This window comes from Rhopalosiphum maidis, chromosome 2 (assembly GCF_003676215.2).
Source record: "Rhopalosiphum maidis isolate BTI-1 chromosome 2, ASM367621v3, whole genome shotgun sequence".
NCBI classification, from domain to species: domain Eukaryota; kingdom Metazoa; phylum Arthropoda; class Insecta; order Hemiptera; family Aphididae; genus Rhopalosiphum; species Rhopalosiphum maidis.
The window spans coordinates 77,981,307-78,002,043 of record NC_040878.1 but is presented as its reverse complement, the minus strand read 5'-3'; the positions used below and the strand labels follow the sequence as shown (position 1 = coordinate 78,002,043).

The window sequence follows — 20,737 nt, the reverse complement described above, 5'->3', positions numbered from 1 at the left end:
TCAAATCACGAATAGCAAAATTTATAAAAAAACCAAACATCAAAATAGCAAAAAAAAATTATATTTTTCTACTTTAATTTTTAAAATATGTGCATAGATAACAACATTAGGTATTCAAAATATAATTGTACCTATATTAAGTTATTATAAAGCAATTATAGACTATGCCACTTTGCGAAATATTTATATTAACAATTGTTAAAATTATTTAAAATGTACTAGGCAATACAAGGATCCTTTATACGTTCGTTTTTACAACAGTATAAAAATTCATATACACATATTCCAAGTTCAACATTTTACGAAATTAGATATTAAACGATTTAGTTATTTTATTGTAAGTAATTTGAAAAATATTAATTGGAGAAACTAGAAAGTTAAAACTTTTTATGATTTATTATTTTTTATACCCATTTAAATTTTCAAATTATTGATACTAACTTAAACAATTTATACCATTCGTGTTCTACTATAAAATGTAAGTTGGTATATTGACTATTTATAATAATAACATCTTATTATAGTTGATATTTTTACAAAAATTAATTCAACAGATAATTCAACATACCTACAATAACTAATACAATAAATACATTACTAATAGTAACAAAATTATGGAATAAATTATCCTTAGAAATATGTGCTGATGCTGACAGTTACACCAAGCAAAGTAACTTCTTTGGATTGTTCAGTTTTATTTGATAAATTGTACGAACTAAATATACTTATTTTTATGTTTTTTAAGATCTTAACAAAGAGATTATAACTCCTAATTTGCATTTAATTTTAATTATATATATATGTGTATAACTCGTAAAACACTATCATCACAAGTTAGTCCAGTGGCGGCATAAGCTTTTGTGAAACTATTATCTCATAGCTAAAATGGGGTAGTGGGTACATAAAACATTATGTAAAATTTCAGTCTTGTTAGTTTCAGCTGAAAGAAGTTTTTCAAAAATGTAATAATTACATTACTAATTATTCTTTCTATAAATTATTGGTTTAAGTTCTAACTTGGTTCCATTTAGGTTATATTGGTAAAAACTAGACTTACCCAAGTCTAGTAATATCCCAACCAAAGCTAGAGTGTTAATGTTGATATCTTGTGAAAGAAACATACAAATTAATATTGACAAAGTTATATATAAATTTGAACTTTCCTCAAATGTATTGAAAAAGTAAGCACCACAGTTTAGTCTGTATTCACAATATATCACTCACACTAATACACTAGTACCAGATAAATATAATATAAAATACAGTTATTATATATTCTTACATAAATCTTATACTCGTGTAAATATATACATATATAAGATCTGTATATTATTATATAATTTTATTAATTAATATAAAAATTATTAATGAGAAAAGATTACACAGATAATAAAAAGTAAAATGATTAGGTAATTATGTTACAGAAATATATGGGATTAATTTTTATTTTCATCCCAATTCAACTTTTTTGTATTAATAGAAATTTATAAGATTTATTGTTTTATACAGATTTCTTATAGACAACTCAGATAAAAATATGAGCTTAAATTAAATTACTACTACAATGATTTATATTTATTAAACTAATGTATACACAAATGAAGTTTAAATAGAATATTTTGTAATTTTTTTTCCTTAATATTGTTTGTTGAAACATAATATGTAAATTTAATACACAAATTATAAGTAGCAACAATTAATGTTTAGTGACACTTAAAGAACCCAGAAAAAAAAACTACAAATGAATTGCTCTGTCATGTGGTGCAGGTGGTACTTGCATGTTTGAAATTAATTAATTTAACAATTTCTTAAAGACATTTATTTATTTTGTTAATTTTTTATTTTTTATCATAATAAAATATATTATTATTTCTAAATTGACGTATTGATTTATATTTTAATTAAATAAAAAAATATGTAGTCAACCCAAGGGCAGATTGGGCAATCTGGAAATTGGGTATCATTAGAATATACTATTCCTTGCGTAGATATTATTATATAATTTTATACACACAATAATATTTTAAAATTCAATGTTTTTGACAAATATTAATTCAACTAACAGCAGTATTATATTATTAACAGTAAGACAAATTACTTTAATAACAATATTAAAAATCATATCACGAAATATACTTGGTGATATAAGCTGATTGACATCTCCATTTAAGACTGTATTTTGTATACAATGATCATCATTGAATGCAAATTGAATACATACATTTACAGTGACCTACTTAATATTTACTGTACAGCGAAGCGGTACTCATTTGCAGTTTTTTTTTTTTTAATCATATAAATTATTAATATTATATTGATAAATGATTATATTCAGTGCTGCAATAACCGGGTGTGTTACGTATCAAACGCACAGGCCCAGGGCCCCAACAATAAAAATTTTCAAGAGGGAGGGGCTCATTAATTGTATTTATACACAGGCTCAAATTGGAGTGGTTGCGACACTGATTATATTATCATTCTTGTTTTTTTCATCAACTTAAATAACACTTGCTCTATAATCTAACCCTGTCTCAAAAGAGAATAATCACTTTTTGAGTATACTGGCTGACGGCTCTGGCAGTGACAAGCCCAATTTTCCCCCACCTCGCTAGCTGACATTTTCTGAAGACAATGTACTAATATTTACAACTGATATTTCTAATAAGTATTATTATATTCAATTTGGAGACCATTCAATAATATGGATCATTGGTGGGAGATGCAGAGAAATGGACAACAATTGATCGGCCAACTGATTATTCTCATTTTAGACAGGGTATAGAAATACAATTATTGTTTATATTTTTTTGTTGCAAATATTATTTTCTAATATGCAATATAATACATCCATTTAATATATTTAGATATTATGTAGTATAAATAAATAAAAAACAAAGTTATTAATCTAATAGTATTGATAGTTTGTGGTACCACACACATAACACATTAATGTAATCTTAGCTGGAAACATGTCACATAAGTTGAATAAAAATTAATATTTTGATTAAATTATACAAATACTAAATTAAATCATTACAAAGTTGATATTTATACTTTAATCCAATAAATATTACATATTATGTAATTTAATCATATTTTATTTGTCTTAAAAAATGAATATTAACAAATTTTAATCACGAATTAAAATCAAGAACAATAAATAAACGTTAATAGAATCATTGATTATTTTTTTAATTGTTATAATACATTATTTTATAATATTAAAATAGGGACTATGCATTATCTGTATCTAAAATATCAAAACCACTTAATACTAATTCAATAGCAGTTTCTAAGTGACCGCCCCCTAGTCGTAATCCTTGTAGGTTTAAAGATTCATTGTACAGACCCATTTCTCTCATTATTCCTAATTGATGTGAATAATCAACTGCAGGTGTAGTCGGTTGACTTTGATTAGTATTAGGAGGCATAGTCATCAGCACATTTCCTGTATTTCCAGTTGATGTACTTGCACCACTAGTACTTGGCTGTGGTTGCTGTGTCGTTACATTTGCAATAGCTGTTGCTAACTGTGCGGCAGTGATGGCAAAAGGTAAGTTTCTATTCATTGGTTGACTATTAGTGTCTGATCCAGGAGATGAATCATCTAAATCTTCCATATCTTCATCACTGCCAGCAGATATAGATCTGGTCAAAACATCTGATGCCAAGTGGTTCTAACACAAAATATGTCTCCATTAATATAAATAATAGTAGGCATTAAGGATTTTCTATTAAGTTACCTGCACAACTTGTTCATGAACAACTGTAGAAATTTGCAATGCAGCTAATGCCAAAGCAGGATGCTTTTCCGCAATTTGTTTCACCATGTTAACATCATTGAGTTTTACTAATAATTCAGAATGTTGTAAAAAAGTAATTGCTATAGGATCTTCATTCAGTCGAGGAGTATTCAAGATTAGATCATTTATCAATTTAGTCTTATTAATTTTCATTAATGCACATTTGTATGATATATTTAATGACAGTGAACGAAAAGCTACACCTAGTTTCACCAATCCTGCATTACTGATATCAATAGCTTTTGGAGGTTCTGGCTTTTCAACACTCATTTTTTTGAATAAATGCACTGTAGCTCCGTTAATAATATCGTACATATAAATAGGAACAGAGTCTTCCATAACATTTCCGCAATAAACCATTATAAAATTATCTTTGGTAAGTGTGTTATCCTTTTGACAAATTTTTTGTCTTAATACACTTACATTCGACTGCAAATCTATGTACACTTTTTCAGTGTACATAGTCACTGTACCCGAACGTAACTTTACGTTAATCAAGGACATCTCTGCTTCTTCACTTAACATGTTTCCAGCTAAGATACCACAGACAACACGGTAGGGTACAACCGACGATGACGCCGAATGTAATTTACACACGTGAACCTAGCATAGTTTAATTTCGTGTGTAATAAACCAATTATTATAAATATGAAAAAGTATAATATAAAATAGATATCTACCTTCTTATTGATGGTCTGCAACAAGGGAGAACGTCTTACGAAAAAGTATTGAGTTTAATTATTTATAGTAATTTCGATGAATTAAAAAAATGATTAAGAAAACAATAACTATAACCACAAACAGTATACGGGACAAAAATATTAAAACTTAATCGTAAAATAAATGAATTTTTTAATAATATTTATCATCAAACACAGCACACAGAATCTGTTGGGGTTGGAACTTAAAGATCTAACTGAAACTGAACTGACTACTGAGTAAGAATAACTGACTGCACAGTGCACACTCTGTACATCTCTAGTCTGTATCTGTACTCTGTTTTCTGTAGTTCTGTACTAAGAAAATAAGTAACAATAATAATAAATAATAATAATGATACGCACAATTTAACGTTTAACAATTTTGAGGAACCGTGCGGTTAATGGTTACCTCTCCGATAATCTAAAGTAGTTATTTACTACCATTAATATATTAATCCGTGACCATTAGTAACCAGTTGGACCAAAGAGTTTCTACAAAACGTATTATGTCCGTCTTCTATTTTGGCGCCAATTGATAAAGGAATATCACGTGTAGAGTGTCGTGGTCGACGAATAGAAAAATCTATATTTGAATAATAATTACTGATTAGTAACAGTAGTAACTCATACAGTAATAATTACTCTATGTAGTAACTAGTAAGTACTAAGTACTGAGTAGTGGCTACTTTTAGAATAAAGATATTAACTAGTGTTTGGTACTTTACTGACTACGACTACAAGCAATACGACTAATACGAGCCTAAACTCTAGTCGACTACTGACAACTTACCAATCAGAAACACGTGAATTACAGATTTTGTTGCATTTATATTCAACCTGTTCTGCACTTCTGCTTCGTACCTGCCGTACAATCATCGTCGATAATTTCCCAACGAAATGTCTAAAAAACCGATCAATCATTTAAACCTTGGTAAGTTAATAAATTAATATTTATCCCTTGAGCAATGATAATCAGATACGCTTTGTTTGCTGCACGAATTGAAGATATACACAAGCTAAAAAATCCTGATCCACCAACAAAGTTTGATCCCTGAATCATGTAATCTGCAGTATATACAATATAGCAGTTGGCATCTTAAGTGCTATGACAAATGCATGTTGGTAGTGATAGTTCTATCTTAAATCAGAGACCTGACAGCAATTTTTAATGTGTTTCTAAAAAGGCTTTAATTTATATATTTTTTTTTTAATTTTTGTCCAAATTAAAAAAAAAGATTATTCAGATTTACGCAGACCTAATATATCTCACATTGGTAATATGTACGTTTACTCCTTTCCTAGTAATGTAATCATTTTTTGATATTTGACCACTTGTCTTTATAACTATCATACTCTTTTTGGTAAATGATTAAAACATTCAAATTATTAAACATTTTATTTTCTAATAAAATTAGCTTATAAAATTAATTCAACTTAGATACATTTTATTACTAATAATAAAATAAATTACATTATTATATATAGTATCACAAATATGGTTCACAAACATTATTCGTTATACTCAAATAATGTAAAGTAAAATATACATAAGTTAAAATGAAAAATAATTCAATGATGTTAACAAGATAGGTATCTATACTATTCTACTAATTAACATCTTTGAATTAAAATCTATACTTATATTTTTTAGATTTATAAACATTTTAAAATATTTGTGTTTATTTATAAAAGCATTCTAAATTTTAAAATTTAGTTAATTTGACCTAGATTTGTATTTTTTATGTATGTTATTTCTTATATATAAATAATATATGTGTATATGTTATTGTACATTACTTATTATTTGATTTTAATCTATAAATCTAATTTTAACATGACAACTCATATAAATATCATAACATTACGCATATAATAAATTTTTTGGGTACATCTATTAGACATTCCTTAGAAATGATTAATCTGCATGTGATATGCTGCAATTTTATTCTAATATGTAATTATGTATTTTATTTGTTAGTATTTATAGATTAGTGGATTATACCTATTATTTTTATTAAATGTATTATTATTTTCATATCTTATATTTATTTAATCTTATGATTTTCAGATCCAGAACAGCAAAAGATATTTGTACGGTTTCATAAATCATTACCTGATGTAAGATAACATATTTCAATAAAAAAGTATCTATTTATTTTAGTTTAAAATATTTGTGTCGATTAAAATAATAAATGCTATTTTTAATTTAAAAGAATAATAACAAACTTTAATATAGGTTATCATAATATTTTTATTAGTGTATTAACCTCAATACAATAAATTTATATAAATAAAAAGTTTAAAAATTGTTATTATTAAATACATTTCAAATATTTACATAATGGAAAACAATTTTATAATTTTACATTTAGTCAAAAATAAATAAACTTAAAATAAATTAAAAGACATATAAATATTATTAACGTTAACAATGCTTAACACGGGTTTCCAGTTACACTTGAAAAGCCTACTTTATCATTAATATTAGATGCTAGTTGTTGGGCTTTGTTTTTTGCATTTTCTATGGTACCTTTGAATTTATCTCCAATTTTTTTCCAGACGGAAGATGGTGTAGTTGGATTTTCTGAAAAGTGTTCCGTATTTGATGTAGGATTTTCAATTGCATCTTGTTGTATTACTAATTTTGAATCTTTTTGTTGAAAAGACTTAGAAAAGGCTATTTCAGATTCTGGTTCTATATATTGTGTGTTTTCATTTATTTTTTTTGAAAAATTGGATTCTTGATGACTTGTTTGCACAGGCATACTTTTTACATTATGGTTAGTGGAATAAGTGGTTTGTACATTTCCCTTGTTTATGTTCACTGTACTTTTTGCACCAAGAATTTCATGTTCTAATTGCCCTAGTTTATCGAAGACACTGTTATATTTAGAGTTAATAGGTTCATCATTACCTGTTGATAATTGTCCAGTTTGTGACGATAATTTTGATGATTGAAAGTTTACATTTCCATATTGTTTATTTGGTACATATAAGTTACTAATGTCTACAGACTGTTGTCCTATTTGAGAAGGCCTTGTATATCCGTGTAAATCAACAGATTGTTGAGCGATTTCCTCTTGTGTTTGTGTGGAAAAGGACTCAATTTTTTCAAACTTTTTGCTACTTGGTTTATTTGGTACATATAAGTTACTAATGTCTACAGATTGTTGTCCTATTTGAGAAGGCCTTGTATATCCATGTAAATCAACTGATTGTTGACCAACTTCCGCTTGTGTTTGTGTGGAAAATGACTCAATTTTTTCAAACTTCTGATTATTTGGTTTATTTGGTACATATAAGTTACTAATGTCTACAGACTGTTGTCCTATTTGAGATGGTTTTGAATATCCGTGTAAATCAACCGATTGTTGACCGACTTCCGCTTGTGTTTGTGTGGAAAATGACTCAATTTTTTCAAACTTCTGATTATTTGGTTTATTTGGTACATATAAGTTACTAATGTCTACAGACTGTTGTCCTATTTGAGAAGGATTTGTATATCCGTGTAGATCTACCGATTGTTGACCGACTTCCGCTTGTGTTTGTGTGGAAAATGACTCAATTTTTTCAAACTTCTGATTATTTGGCTTTTTTGGTACATATAAGTTACTAATGTCTACAGATTGTTGTCCTATTTGAGAAGGATTTGTATATCCATGTAAATCAACTGATTGTTGACCGACTTCCGCTTGTGTTTGTGTGGAAAAGGATTCAATTTTTTCAAACTTTTGATTTTTTGGTTTGTTTGGTACATATAAGTTACTATTGTCTACAGACTGTTGTCCTATTTGAGAAGGTCTTGTATATCCGTGTAAATCTACTGATTGTTGACCGACTTCTTCTTGTGTTTGTGTGGAAAATGACTCAATTTTTTCAAACTTCTGATTATTTGGCTTTTTTGGTACATATAAGTTACTAATGTCTACAGACTGTTGTCCTATTTGAGAAGGTCTTGTATATCCATGTAGATCAACCGATTGTTGACCGACTTCCGCTTGTGTTTGTGTGGAAAATGACTCAATTTTTTCAAACTTCTGGCTATTTGGTTTTTTTGGTACATATAAGTTACTAATGTCTACAGATTGTTGTCCTATTTGAGAAGGCCTTGTATATCCATGTAAATCAACCGATTGTTGACCGACTTCCGCTTGTGTTTGTGTGGAAAATGACTCAATTTTTTCAAACTTCTGATTATTTGGTTTATTTGGTACATATAAGTTACTAATGTCTACAGACTGTTGTCCTATTTGAGATGGTTTTGAATATCCGTGTAGATCTACCGATTGTTGACCGACTTCTTCTTGTGTTTGTGTGGAAAATGACTCAATTTTTTCAAACTTCTGGCTATTTGGCTTTTTTGGTACATATAAGTTACTAATGTCTACAGATTGTTGTCCTATTTGAGAAGGCCTTGTATATCCGTGTAAATCAACCGATTGTTGACCGACTTCTTCTTGTGTTTGTGTGGAAAATGACTCAATTTTTTCAAACTTTTGATTTTTTGGTTTGTTTGGTACATATAAGTTACTATTGTCTACAGACTGTTGTCCTATTTGAGAAGGTCTTGTATATCCGTGTAAATCTACTGATTGTTGACCGACTTCCGCTTGTGTTTGTGTTGAAAAATGATTGATATTAACTTTTGCTTGTTGACTAACTGGTGAATAATTTGTGTTAATTGGTTGTTGTTTAAAATCTTGATTTGACGGATAAGTACTAGAAGGCCCTTGATCACAGTCAATTTGATTGTTAGTGTTAACACCAAATGAATTGCTCTTAAGTGTTCCAGTGGTTTCTATTGTTTCTATTGATTGTTTTTTATTATTAAATACTTGAGAATTAATTGGGCTGTTCGGTTCTATTGTATATTTTTTGTTGTTAAAAAATGTGTTGTAACCATTAAATTTTTCTGTTTCCCCTTGTATAATTTGTTGTGGTAAATATGTATTTTTTTCAGTAGTATTGACCTTAATCAATGTTGGCTGAATACCAACTACACTAGATGATGAATATTCTTTTCTGAAACTTTTCGAATATCCATTTGGAAGTTGTTTTGTTTCTTCGAATTCTGTTACACGACCATTTTGACCATCATTATTGGTTACTATTTCTTTTTTTACCTGAGTAACAATGTTTCCATTTTGGTCTCTAAATGTTGTAGTAACTCCAGGTACATTAGTCAAACTTTGATCAACTGTTGATTTAAAATTTGATTTAATTCCTACGTTTCCTATATTAGCAGGTATTGATTGTCCTTGATAATTTTGGAAAGATCCGTATGAGCTTGATTCTCCATTTGATAGTTGTTCACTATTATAATATTTTTCTGTATTCAATGGTTTTTGAATAAATGTAGTAGGTTGAGATCCTATTACGCTAGAAGATGAATATTCTTTTCTGAAACTTTTCGAATATCCATTTGGAAGTTGTTTTGTTTCTTCGAATTCTGTTACACGACCATTTTGACCATCATTATTGGTTACTATTTCTTTTTTTACCTGAGTAACAATGTTTCCATTTTGGTCTCTAAATGTTGTAGTAACTCCAGGTACATTAGTCAAACTTTGATCAACTGTTGATTTAAAATTTGATTTAATTCCTACATTTCCTATATTAGCAGGTATTGATTGTCCTTGATAATTTTGGAAAGATCCGTATGAGCTTGATTCTCCATTTGATAGTTGTTCACTATTATAATATTTTTCTGTATTCAATGGTTTTTGAATAAATGTAGTAGGTTGAGATCCTATTACACCAGATGATGAATATTCTTTTTTGAAACTTTTCGAATACCCATTTGGAAGTTGTTTACTCTCTTGGATTTCAAATGCATGAGAGCTTTGACCATTTTCCTTATTAAAAGTTTCTTTTTTTACCTGAGTTATGAGATTTCCATTTTGATCTCGATATGTTGTGGTAATACCTGGAGTGTTTTTCAAGCTTTGGTCAATTGCTGAAACCATCTGTGAATTCAATTTGGTTTCCAAATTTCCATAATCTGAGTTAGGAGAAAACATAGATTCGTGCTGTAATGATGAACTATTCTGTTGATAATTAGATGAAGTTGTTTTTAATCCATTTAATATTGGACTGGCATTTGTTGATAAACCAAGACATAAAAGCAAATATAATTTGCAAACCTGAAAAGTTAATCATTATTTATTTTTTAAATTTTAAAACATTAAATTAAATTGTATAATATTGCATTAAGAGGGCATCATATCCATATTTGTTGTCTCCGTCTTACAAGTGTGCAAAATAGCAAATTTACGCTCAACAGTTCATGCTTAGCTCCGTTAGTTTAAAAATTAGAGCTAATTGACCTATTATGAAAATTGATGGTAAGAACATTATCTATGTTTGTATGTTGGTTTATATGATAGTTTAATTTTTTAGCTAGTTATGCGTGTATAATATAACGTAAATTAAAAATGCTCATAACTTACTTAAAAATTGAATAATCGTAAAAAACTAACATATAAATACAAATAAATGATCTTACCATCAATTTTTATAATTGGTCAATTCACTCTTAAGTTTTAAACTAATGGAGCTAAACATGATCTACTGAGCATAAATTTACTATGTTGCGCACTTGTAAGATGGAGACAACAAACACAGGCATTAGTTGCATCCTCTTAAACGATAAATTGAATTAATTCTTACTCTAAATGTTGTTTGCATTTTTTGATTTAAGTTATTTTTACTAATAAATTTGAAAGAATTTTTTGTTATATTAAACACTATTCACATAGACTTGATTGCACAAAGTTTATCTTATTGAATGATATAAGTTAAATAAACTGCTTGAATTTATATAATATACTGATGTGTTTATTTGTCAAAGACTAAAAACCCAATAAATAATAATCAAGAGTTACGAGGAAATAGAAAATAATTTGCATTGTGTAGACCCTGAACTGTTATAGATAACCTTAACCCCAAAGTTGTCTGAGAACTGTGTTTCGTACATAGTCCACTCAATTATAAGTAATAATAATACATTAGTAATTTTCATTATTTTTATATCGATACTGTTACTTTTGTTACTTATTTTATGATTATATTCATAGGCAGAAATAAAGCCATATGTCATAGTGGTAACTTCTATTTTCCTAATATTTAAAAAAAATTTGACACTTGAGGAAGTCATTGAAAATATTTTAAGTATTTTTTTACATAACCTTTGCATATGATTAAATATTTAAAAAAAGTAAAACTGTAAGCCTATAAGCATTAACTAAAAAAATTAGTAACTAAAGAAATAAATCACTTAATTTAATAAAATTTGATATTTAGCTATACAATTACTGAAATAATGTTCATTATTATAGCTTAGAAAATTTATACCTACCTATTAATTATTAATATAATATAATTATAAACTAATATAATTTAATATATAAAAGTTTAAAAATCATTATTGTAAACTTAGTTGTATTTAGGATTTGATTACAATAATAATTAATCTATACCATTTAGTTATAAAAGTGAGTATTAAACTCACTCTTAATGTTTATTGACAAAATAATTTTTTTATATATTTTTATAGAATATAAATTGGAACCCTAGACTTATTAATTGGATTATTTTATATTTTATTATATATTCTTATTGATTGAAAATGTATTTCTTTAATCATAACTACTTAAAACTATCATAAAAAAAAAATTAAATTTTAATTTCTATCATGCTTGAAAATTATCAATTAATGTTAATTTTATACATTTACAACAAATATTAAATTTGCATATCTGTTTCATTCTCTTATTCAACAATAAAATATTAACAGTAGATAATTTGAGTATTTAAATTTATTAATTTAGCATAATAATATAAACAAATAAATAGGCCTTTAGACCTTGATCAAAAACTTTTTTAAGTATAATTTTCCTGATATAGGTAAGCAATTTTACTAAAATAAAAATGAGTTATGACCTTACTAACTGGTTAATATTTTGTCCTTGTATTAAATTATTATCATTTTGTTTTAGAACATGTTATCTATATAAAATACATTTGTTTAGCCTTTAAATGAAAATGTAAAAACCCAGGTTTCAGTTAAAAAAATAACGCTATATAGTAAACACATTTTAATCTTCGATGATATTACCTTGAACTTATGTCTTGGGGTTTTTTATTTTAGAAACCTTTAACAACTGTTCGTTTTTTCAATCGACAAGATTATTATACTGTCCATGGTCAAGATGCTACTTTTGCTGCTAAAGACTTTTATAAAACAAATCATTCGATAAAAATTATTGGGTCTGGTAATGCTTCTAATACCTAATCAATTATTGATAAAGAATTAATAAAAAAATTAAAATTTATTAATTTAGATGATGATACGCTTGAATCATTGATATTTAATAAAGCCAATTTTGAAGCATACATAAAACAACTGTTATTGGTCAATCATTACAAAGTAGAAATTTTTGTCAACAAAGGTGGAAAATGGGCTCTAGATTATAAGGTATGACAATTTTTGATAATTTTACTTCAAAAATCTTAGTATTTTACTAATGCGATTTAATTTCTCAGGGTTCACCTGGTAACTTAGCTCAGTTTGAAGATTTACTATTTGGAAATGTAGAACAAATTGAAGCAAATATAGTTATTGCCTTAAAGCTAAGCCCAGACTTCAAAAATAACAAGGTTTAACTTACTATACTCAAACAACTTAATGCTATATAATAGCTCAGATAAAAAAAAAAAAATTTTTACCTTTATTTTGAATTTTCTAGCTAATTGGATTAGGAGCAGTAGATACAGTTGAAAATAAATTCCAATTAAGTGAATTTACTGATGATGAATATTTTTCTCACACTGAATCAATAGTTATTAAAATTTCGCCAAAAGAATGTATTCTTATGACGGATGGTAGCAATCCTGATGTGGAACAATTGAAAAAAGTAGTAGAGCGTTGTGGAGTGCTTGTGACAATGAAAAAGAAATCAGATTTTAGTACGGATACATTGATACAAGATTTAAACAAGCTCATTATGTTCGAAGAAGGACAGCAACCAAATGCCCACACTTTACCTCAATTACAACTTGAAGTGGCTTCTGCTGCAATAGCTGCAGTTATAAAATATCTCGAAGTATGTTATAATTATAATTTATATAGAATTATCCATTTAACATAAAATACTTGTGTTAATTCAGTAAACACTAACATTTTTAAATATATTTTATATGATTTTAAATTGTTAAAGAAGAATATTTTTGGAAACAAATTATATTTTATATTTTTTTTTACTTTTTTAAACAACATATATTTTAAGTTTTGTATTCCCAAAGCATAATATTATTCAGAGTATTTAGTTCTGCTAAAATCAAATTTTGAACAAGTAGCTTACTAATTATAATTTAAAGTATTTAATATGATAAGTGGAATAGTGAACCAATATTTTTTGGGGTGTACCTACCTGTTTCATATTCCACTACATTTGTCTAAACTTTACATATTCATTATTTATAAGTGACTTGTTCAAAATCAATTTTTATTTATTGACTATACTCCATAAAATATTTTACTTTTAAATAAGAAATTATAAAATGCATGTTTTCATTGACAAAAGTAAAAATACTACTTTTTTAAAAATGTTGGTTTTTATTAATGACTTAAAATTATGAAAAAAAAAATATTTTCAAAACTATTAATAGTTCAAAGTTTTTGAAATAATAAGTGTTTTAAACTGATGTTTTTAAAATGTAAATTACAGCTATCATCTGATTCAGATAACTTAAATCAATATACTGTTGATAATTTGGGATATGACAAATTTGTTCATTTAGATAGTGCTGGTGTTCAAGCACTTAACCTATTTTCTAATTCTGGTACTATGTCCAAAAATGATTCTATTCTTGGAATTTTTAATAAATGTCGCTCACCACATGGGCAAAGGTTAGTTGTATTTAATTTGCATAAATTTAACATTAAACTATAAATACAAAACAAATTAAACAATAAAATAATTAAATGTTTAGATTGTTAACTCAATGGATCAGACAGCCATTGAGGGATTTGAATAAAATTAATGAACGCTTAGATATTGTTGAAACTCTTGTTACGGATACAGATATTCGGCAGCAACTACACGATCAACATTTACGCACAATACCTGACCTCCAAGCTCTTATGCGTAAGATTCAAAGAAAAAAAGCCAACCTACAAGACTGTTATAGGTAGGTAATAAAAATATTGATAAAATAAAGTGAATAGTTATTATATTTGTTAAACTTCATAGTCTATATAGTTATTACTATTGTCTGTATAATTTAGGATATATCAAGCAATACAAAAGCTTCCAGACCTCGTGCAAACATTAAGCAATTCAGATAATAAAACTCTGAATAGTGTAATTACAACTCCATTAAAAGAACTTGTTAATGACATGAATAAATATCAGGCCATGATTGAGGAGACAATTGATTTAAAACTGGTCGAACGAGGTGAGTTTCTCATTCAATCTGGATTTGATGACGAACTACAAGAAATGAGAAATCAAATGGATGACTATGAAACAAAAATGAAATCAAATTTAACCAAAACTAATGGGGCATTAGGAATTTCTGTGAAATTGGATTCAAATTCACAATATGGATTTTTCTATAAAGTGTTATTAAAAGTAATTTATTGTTTATGTTTCTATTGATATTTAAATATAATTATTAATTTTCAAATATTTATGTTATAGGATGCTAAGACTGTCTCAAATAATAAATCATATGAAGTTCTAGATACCACCAAAGGTGGAGGTATGCGTTTTCGATCATCTAAACTAACAGAACTTAATACAGAATATCAGAGTATACATAAAAACTATTTGGAACATCAAAAATCTATTGTAGTTGAAGTCATCCAAACAGCTAGTATGAAAAACTTTAAAATTAAAAACTAAATTTTAACTCTCTTCCACAACCATTTGTTTAATCATTGATGATTATATGTAGGTAGTTACAATGCAACCATACTAAACTTAAGTCGAACTCTGGCACAGTTGGACGTTTTAACGAGCTTTTCTATGCTGGCAGCCAGTTCATTACGTCCATATGTTAGACCAAATTTACATCCCCAAGGTCATGGTCTGTTAGATTTGAAACAAGTGAGGCATCCATGTGTTGAGGTACAAGATTCAGTGTCTTATATACCTAATGACGCTTATTTTGAGCAAGGTAAGTAAAATACAGTAGACATATTTCATAATAAACCCATTTTATTATATTTTATGAATTTAATTTTAGGAAAATGCACATTTAATGTAATAACTGGTCCAAACATGGGCGGAAAAAGTACTTACATTAGAAGTGTTGCTGTGGCCGTTTTTATGGCACACATGGGAAGTTTTGTACCTTGTGATGCTGCTGAAATCAGCGTGGTTGATGCTATTTTAGCTCGAGTTGGAGCAAATGATTCTCAAATTAAAGGATTATCTACATTCATGGTTGAAATGATAGAGACCGTTTCTATACTCAAAGTATGTAACATATAAATTAAAATATAAATCTTAAAATGTCTATAAACATAATTTACTTTATGTAATCAATTTAGAGAGCTACTTCAGAATCGTTAGTAATAATTGACGAATTAGGTAGAGGTACATCAACTTATGAGGGTTGTGGAATTGCCTGTGCTATTGCAGAGTAAGTGAGACGTGTGTTTTATTTTTTAAATAAACTGCTATTATCAGCAAAGTAATTAAAAATGAAAAATAAAAATTTGAGACTATAGTTATATTTGTCTATAGACGTTTGGCTACTGAAACCAAAGCATTTACTTTATTTGCGACTCATTTCCATGAGTTAACTAAACTCCAGGAGACTATACCAACAATTACCAATAAACACGTTTCTGCCGTTACTACAGATGATAGTCTCACGCTTTTGTACCAAGTGCAACCAGGATCATGTGATAAAAGTTTTGGTATTCATGTTGCTGCTATGGCTAAGTTTCCAAAAACCGTTATTCAAGTATGTACTCATCCTATTATAATAAACATTTTCTAATTATCTTGTATTAAATAATAATTTTTCATTGTCTTAACTCATTAGGACGCTGTTAAGAAGCTTGCTTTGTTGGAAAGTTTTCAAAATAACCAAATAACAGAAAATAATCAAAAAGTATTTTAAAATACTATTTATATAATAATTAGTACTCACAAATTTTATCATTTTTCAGGAAATTAATGAAGCTGATAAAGAAAAATTTCTGATCGAATGCAAACGCTGTGCACAAGAGTGTACTTCATCAGACGATGAATTATTTAAACGCATAAAAAAATTGAGAACTGAGTTCCTATAATATTAGTATTACATTTATTGATTACAATTATTTTATATTTTTTTTATACATACATATCTAGTTCATTAATTAATCATTATAAATATTTTTCATTATTCATTTTGATAAAGATAATAATAATGTTTTGTTGCATATACATTAACTTATTTGTTACTTATCAATTAAATTGAATTGTTCTACCTATCTTTTATAGAAAAATATACAAGCATTTAATTAATTTTCACAACTATAGTTTATGAGTACATAAATAATTATTTGAACAAAACTTGCAATTTATTATTATTTTTTTTAATGTTGATCAATTTAAATAGATTATTGTTTATCTATTATTTTAGTGATATTGAAACAATTATATTTTATAGTACCTATGTATTATGAGGTTATTATCTCGATAGTATTTAATACGTTAACATTTTTAATTTTCTCAAAAATAAAACAAATAAAAGTCCAAATTAAAATACATAAAAAATATTTTTTATTTGAAAGCTGTGTATGGAAAATTATTTATATTAAATGATAATTAATTAAAAATCATGAACACAGTAATATTAAAAATCGACAGTTGATGCATTTATCAATATGCTTTTATATTAGTTAAAATTGTAAATAAATATTAGACATAATTCATAGAAAAAATAAAAAACTAATATTACACCAAAATATGGATAACTATTCCATTAAACTCTTTATTTCAAATATACTTATAGCCTTTATAGCCATACTACTCAAATAATCCTTTCAAATTTCATTACAAATAGTCAATAAAATACTTAAAATGTTAACATATTTATAATTAGAGACCAGATTTTTATGTTTTTACTTATTTTTACTGAGAGTATGTAGCTCCAATTGGATAAACTTTCTTGACAATTAATTTTCTTATGAAATTTTTTAGCATTTAAAAAGATATTTATCAAGTTTAAAGTATATTTTATGCAAAATAATATATTTTAGAAACATATTGCTATATCCGAGTTTAATTTCACCATTTTATAAAAAAATATTTTTGACCTTTGTCAGCTTCTATTTTTAACATACAATTAGTTTTTATTTTAATTATTTAAAACATATTATTATTATTGATTTCTGAATTTTGGATGTGCAGCTATGTGTTACAATCACACGTAAAATATAATTAAAAAATATACATAGTATATAACCATGGTATAAATAAAATATGACTGAATAATATTTTAAATATTACTAATTAGTATTAATTTAACTCTTATAATTTTTATGAAAAATCACATTTTTCCAAAAAAGAATATTATTTATGCATATAAAAGATTATTTTGATAAAATTATCAAGCATATAAATATCTTATTTTTAAGATTTTAGATGCATATAAATCCGGTTTCTACTTTTAAATTGTAATTATTATAATATTTAAATTTTAAACAATCTAATGTAATGTAAATTTTTCATACATAATGTGTATTTGGTCAAGCATATTGTTTAAAATCTAGAATATGATTGGATGCAAAAAAAAAACCAAAATAAAAGAATATGTATCTACGAGCCCATTAAGCACTAACTTTAAAACCCTTTGTAGAAATGTTTTTATAATTATTTGGAGGGTAATACTTTTTCACTACATTATAGGTTTTTCTCTTCAAATTATATTTGTCAGTGTAATAACACTAACAGAATGTAACTTTTAAATGCTGTAAAAATCTATATTATTGGTACTAATAAATATTCCAAAAATCAAATTTTAATAAACACTTACCTATCTAATAGTAATAATAAAAACGAATAAAAAGTATCATCTTTAGGTACATATTCATTGTTACAGATGACTAGGGAATGGTTTTTATTCTAAATACATATTTTTATTGGAATGAGATATTTTAAATCTGATAAAAGATGTGTATGATTTAGATCATTCTAATTGAATTAAACCAATTTTTTTTTACTTATTTAGGTATAAAAATATTTTTGGTATATAAGTACATATTTTAGTAATTTTTGATTTTTCATTGATTTTTAACGACGTTTAACATCATCTAAAATTCTAAAACAACAAGATATGTAATTTTTGACAGAGATATTTTAATAGGAAAAATTGATACGGTGTATAAGAATTATGTCCCTATAGGCCTATCACATTTGTTGATGTGAAATGGTCTTTTAGTCAATATTCTCCGACCAAACCGTTGTAATTTTTTATTTGCAAACCTTCAACAATATGTTGTTTCTTATTGTTTTGTTCCAGAATAATGTTCATAATTTTTATTATTTTTATTGAATATTTATATTTATAAAATATTTTTTTCTGTAATTTTCAAAACTAATTACTAATAAATTTTTTCAATATTTATATATTTTGGATTTTTTTTTTCATATTTTAAGAAAAATGTATACTTATACATGTAGTACCTATGTGCAGATATTGATTTTTTTATTACAATAAAATCCGTACCTTACAAATGACTAATATAACCGTGATCAATGAAGAAATAGATAAGTAAATTGCAAAACTTAAGTCAAATGTAAAAGTGACCTTAAAACACTTTACCCATAGATTATAATTAAGTACATGCTCTAGTGAATAGTGATATAAATATAATACCTATTATTATTATTTTATCGTATGCATCATCTGAGGAACAATTTATAATTAATTATATATTCTATTTTAGTTTTTAGTTTTAGCCTTACGCTAAGGCCCTTACCACTCAAACTTTAAATAAAAGTTGCTAAGTTAAAAACATTTTTGATTGTTTGGTACTTATGCGTAATTAAATTATCAATATTACGGGGATTGGAAACGGTGATTTTCTGTCTTTGTCTAATATACCTTACACGCAACATAGGATTATAGGCATATTCTATTTCCAACGTACCGATTGATAGAATAAAGCGATAAGGATTCTAAAAACAGATTTGAATTTGGCGTCAAGTCTTCTTGAGATCGACTTTCCCACATTTTTGATTTTTTGATTTCAAGTTCTTCAAAAATTGAAATATATCTATTTTTAATATAACGTTTTTAGGATTTTAGGGGGATAAAATCAAAAATTTGCGAAAGGTGATCTCATGTAGACTTAACGACAAATTCAAATCTGTGTCCAGAATTTCTATCATTTCATTATTACGCAATCGTTACGTTGGAAATAAAATAATCCTATGTTGCGTATGTGTTAGACAAAGACAAAAAATCACCGCTTCCAATCCCCTTAACATATTTATATGTTTTGTATTTTAGGAAAGATACGTACAAAACTATCCAAAACATCGATGAGAAGATTGATTTTAGTTGAATTTTTGTAGGTTCATTTTTTTAACGAAGTTTTCTCCTCAAAAATATTATTGTATTTCTATCAATGCATGCTGGCATGCTGCAGTAGTCACGCAGATGGCCTTTAAGACTTTTAACCCGATATAAATAATACAATCATATAAGACAACAAAATATTTAACTGCGCAAGATCTATTTTTGTACAAATACCTTTATCTCTAATAAGTAAATATACATTATACAGGACGATCCATTTAAGTGAGTACCTATATCTACTCTTGTTATTTTGAAAAAAATGTTAACTTATTTTTTACAATTTTTATCATTATCTTTTTTTAAGTGCCTTAGTTTTTTTTTTATGACAATGTATACGAAACGTTCGATTATGTCTTTAAATTAATAGTACCTACTGTAGTAGTGTAGTTACTTGTAGTTCCAATAAAGTACGATACATAAAAATCGAATTTCGAATAACAAATACACATCTAATAAGTTGTAACTTATAGTAATTATAAATCAATTCTCAAATTGTGTGACAAATGAGTTTTTAGTGATGAAGTGTTCAAGTGTGTGATAAAAAGGTAATTTTTATGTACATATAATAATTCATTTCGTGTCAATTTTATTTGGCTCTTTTTACCCTTAATGTGCATTTTACAAATTGGCATATTAATTTCTTTAATT

The 20,737-nt window shown here is 26.5% G+C and overlaps 3 protein-coding genes across 5 annotated transcripts; 1 reads left to right on the top strand and 2 right to left on the bottom strand.

The window, feature by feature from the left end:
* Nucleotides 1-3,141: 3,141 nt before the first annotated feature.
* On the bottom strand, nt 3,142-4,873 carry LOC113553386 (ubiquitin-like protein 7). Its single transcript, XM_026956697.1, has 3 exons — nt 4,484-4,873; nt 3,744-4,406; nt 3,142-3,677 (listed from the first exon to the last, which is right to left on the bottom strand). The coding sequence occupies exons 2-3, from the start codon at nt 4,326-4,328 to the stop codon at nt 3,234-3,236; spliced, it is 1,029 nt and encodes a 342-aa protein (XP_026812498.1). The 5' UTR covers nt 4,329-4,406; nt 4,484-4,873; the 3' UTR covers nt 3,142-3,233.
* A 179-nt stretch (nt 4,874-5,052) lies between these two features.
* Nucleotides 5,053-17,072, top strand: LOC113553385 (DNA mismatch repair protein Msh2). Its single transcript, XM_026956696.1, has 16 exons — nt 5,053-5,435; nt 6,573-6,622; nt 12,654-12,777; nt 12,847-12,980; nt 13,049-13,162; nt 13,252-13,608; nt 14,233-14,414; nt 14,498-14,695; nt 14,793-15,138; nt 15,208-15,382; nt 15,464-15,685; nt 15,755-15,987; nt 16,062-16,153; nt 16,258-16,480; nt 16,562-16,630; nt 16,689-17,072. Exons 1-16 carry the CDS (start codon nt 5,402-5,404, stop codon nt 16,809-16,811), a joined length of 2,676 nt encoding a protein of 891 aa, XP_026812497.1. The 5' UTR covers nt 5,053-5,401; the 3' UTR covers nt 16,812-17,072.
* On the bottom strand, nt 6,738-16,696 carry LOC113553383. 3 transcript variants are annotated; one of them, XM_026956694.1, is made up of 2 exons: nt 16,670-16,696; nt 6,738-10,647 (listed from the first exon to the last, which is right to left on the bottom strand). In XM_026956694.1, the coding sequence occupies exons 1-2, from the start codon at nt 16,679-16,681 to the stop codon at nt 6,940-6,942; spliced, it is 3,720 nt and encodes a 1,239-aa protein (XP_026812495.1). In that variant the 5' UTR covers nt 16,682-16,696; the 3' UTR covers nt 6,738-6,939. The 3 variants fall into 3 exon arrangements, with proteins under 3 accessions (XP_026812495.1, XP_026812494.1, XP_026812496.1); XM_026956693.1 differs by lacking the exon at nt 16,670-16,696 and adding an exon at nt 11,174-11,329; XM_026956695.1 differs by lacking the exon at nt 16,670-16,696 and adding an exon at nt 11,010-11,028.
* Nucleotides 17,073-20,737: the final 3,665 nt, after the last annotated feature.

Bases quoted from the DNA above. Each gene is read 5' to 3' on its own strand.
- LOC113553386 (XM_026956697.1), bottom strand. From the start codon at position 4,328: ATGTTAAGTGAAGAAGCAGAGATGTCCTTGATTAACGTAAAGTTACGT. The intron at 3,678-3,743 runs GTAACTTAATAG...ATTTTGTGTTAG, and splicing joins TTCATGAACAAGTTGTGCAG to AACCACTTGGCATCAGATGT.
- LOC113553385 (XM_026956696.1), top strand. From the start codon at position 5,402: ATGTCTAAAAAACCGATCAATCATTTAAACCTTG. The intron at 12,778-12,846 runs GTAATGCTTCTA...TTATTAATTTAG, and splicing joins GATAAAAATTATTGGGTCTG to ATGATGATACGCTTGAATCA. The intron at 16,154-16,257 runs GTAAGTGAGACG...ATTTGTCTATAG, and splicing joins ATTGCCTGTGCTATTGCAGA to ACGTTTGGCTACTGAAACCA.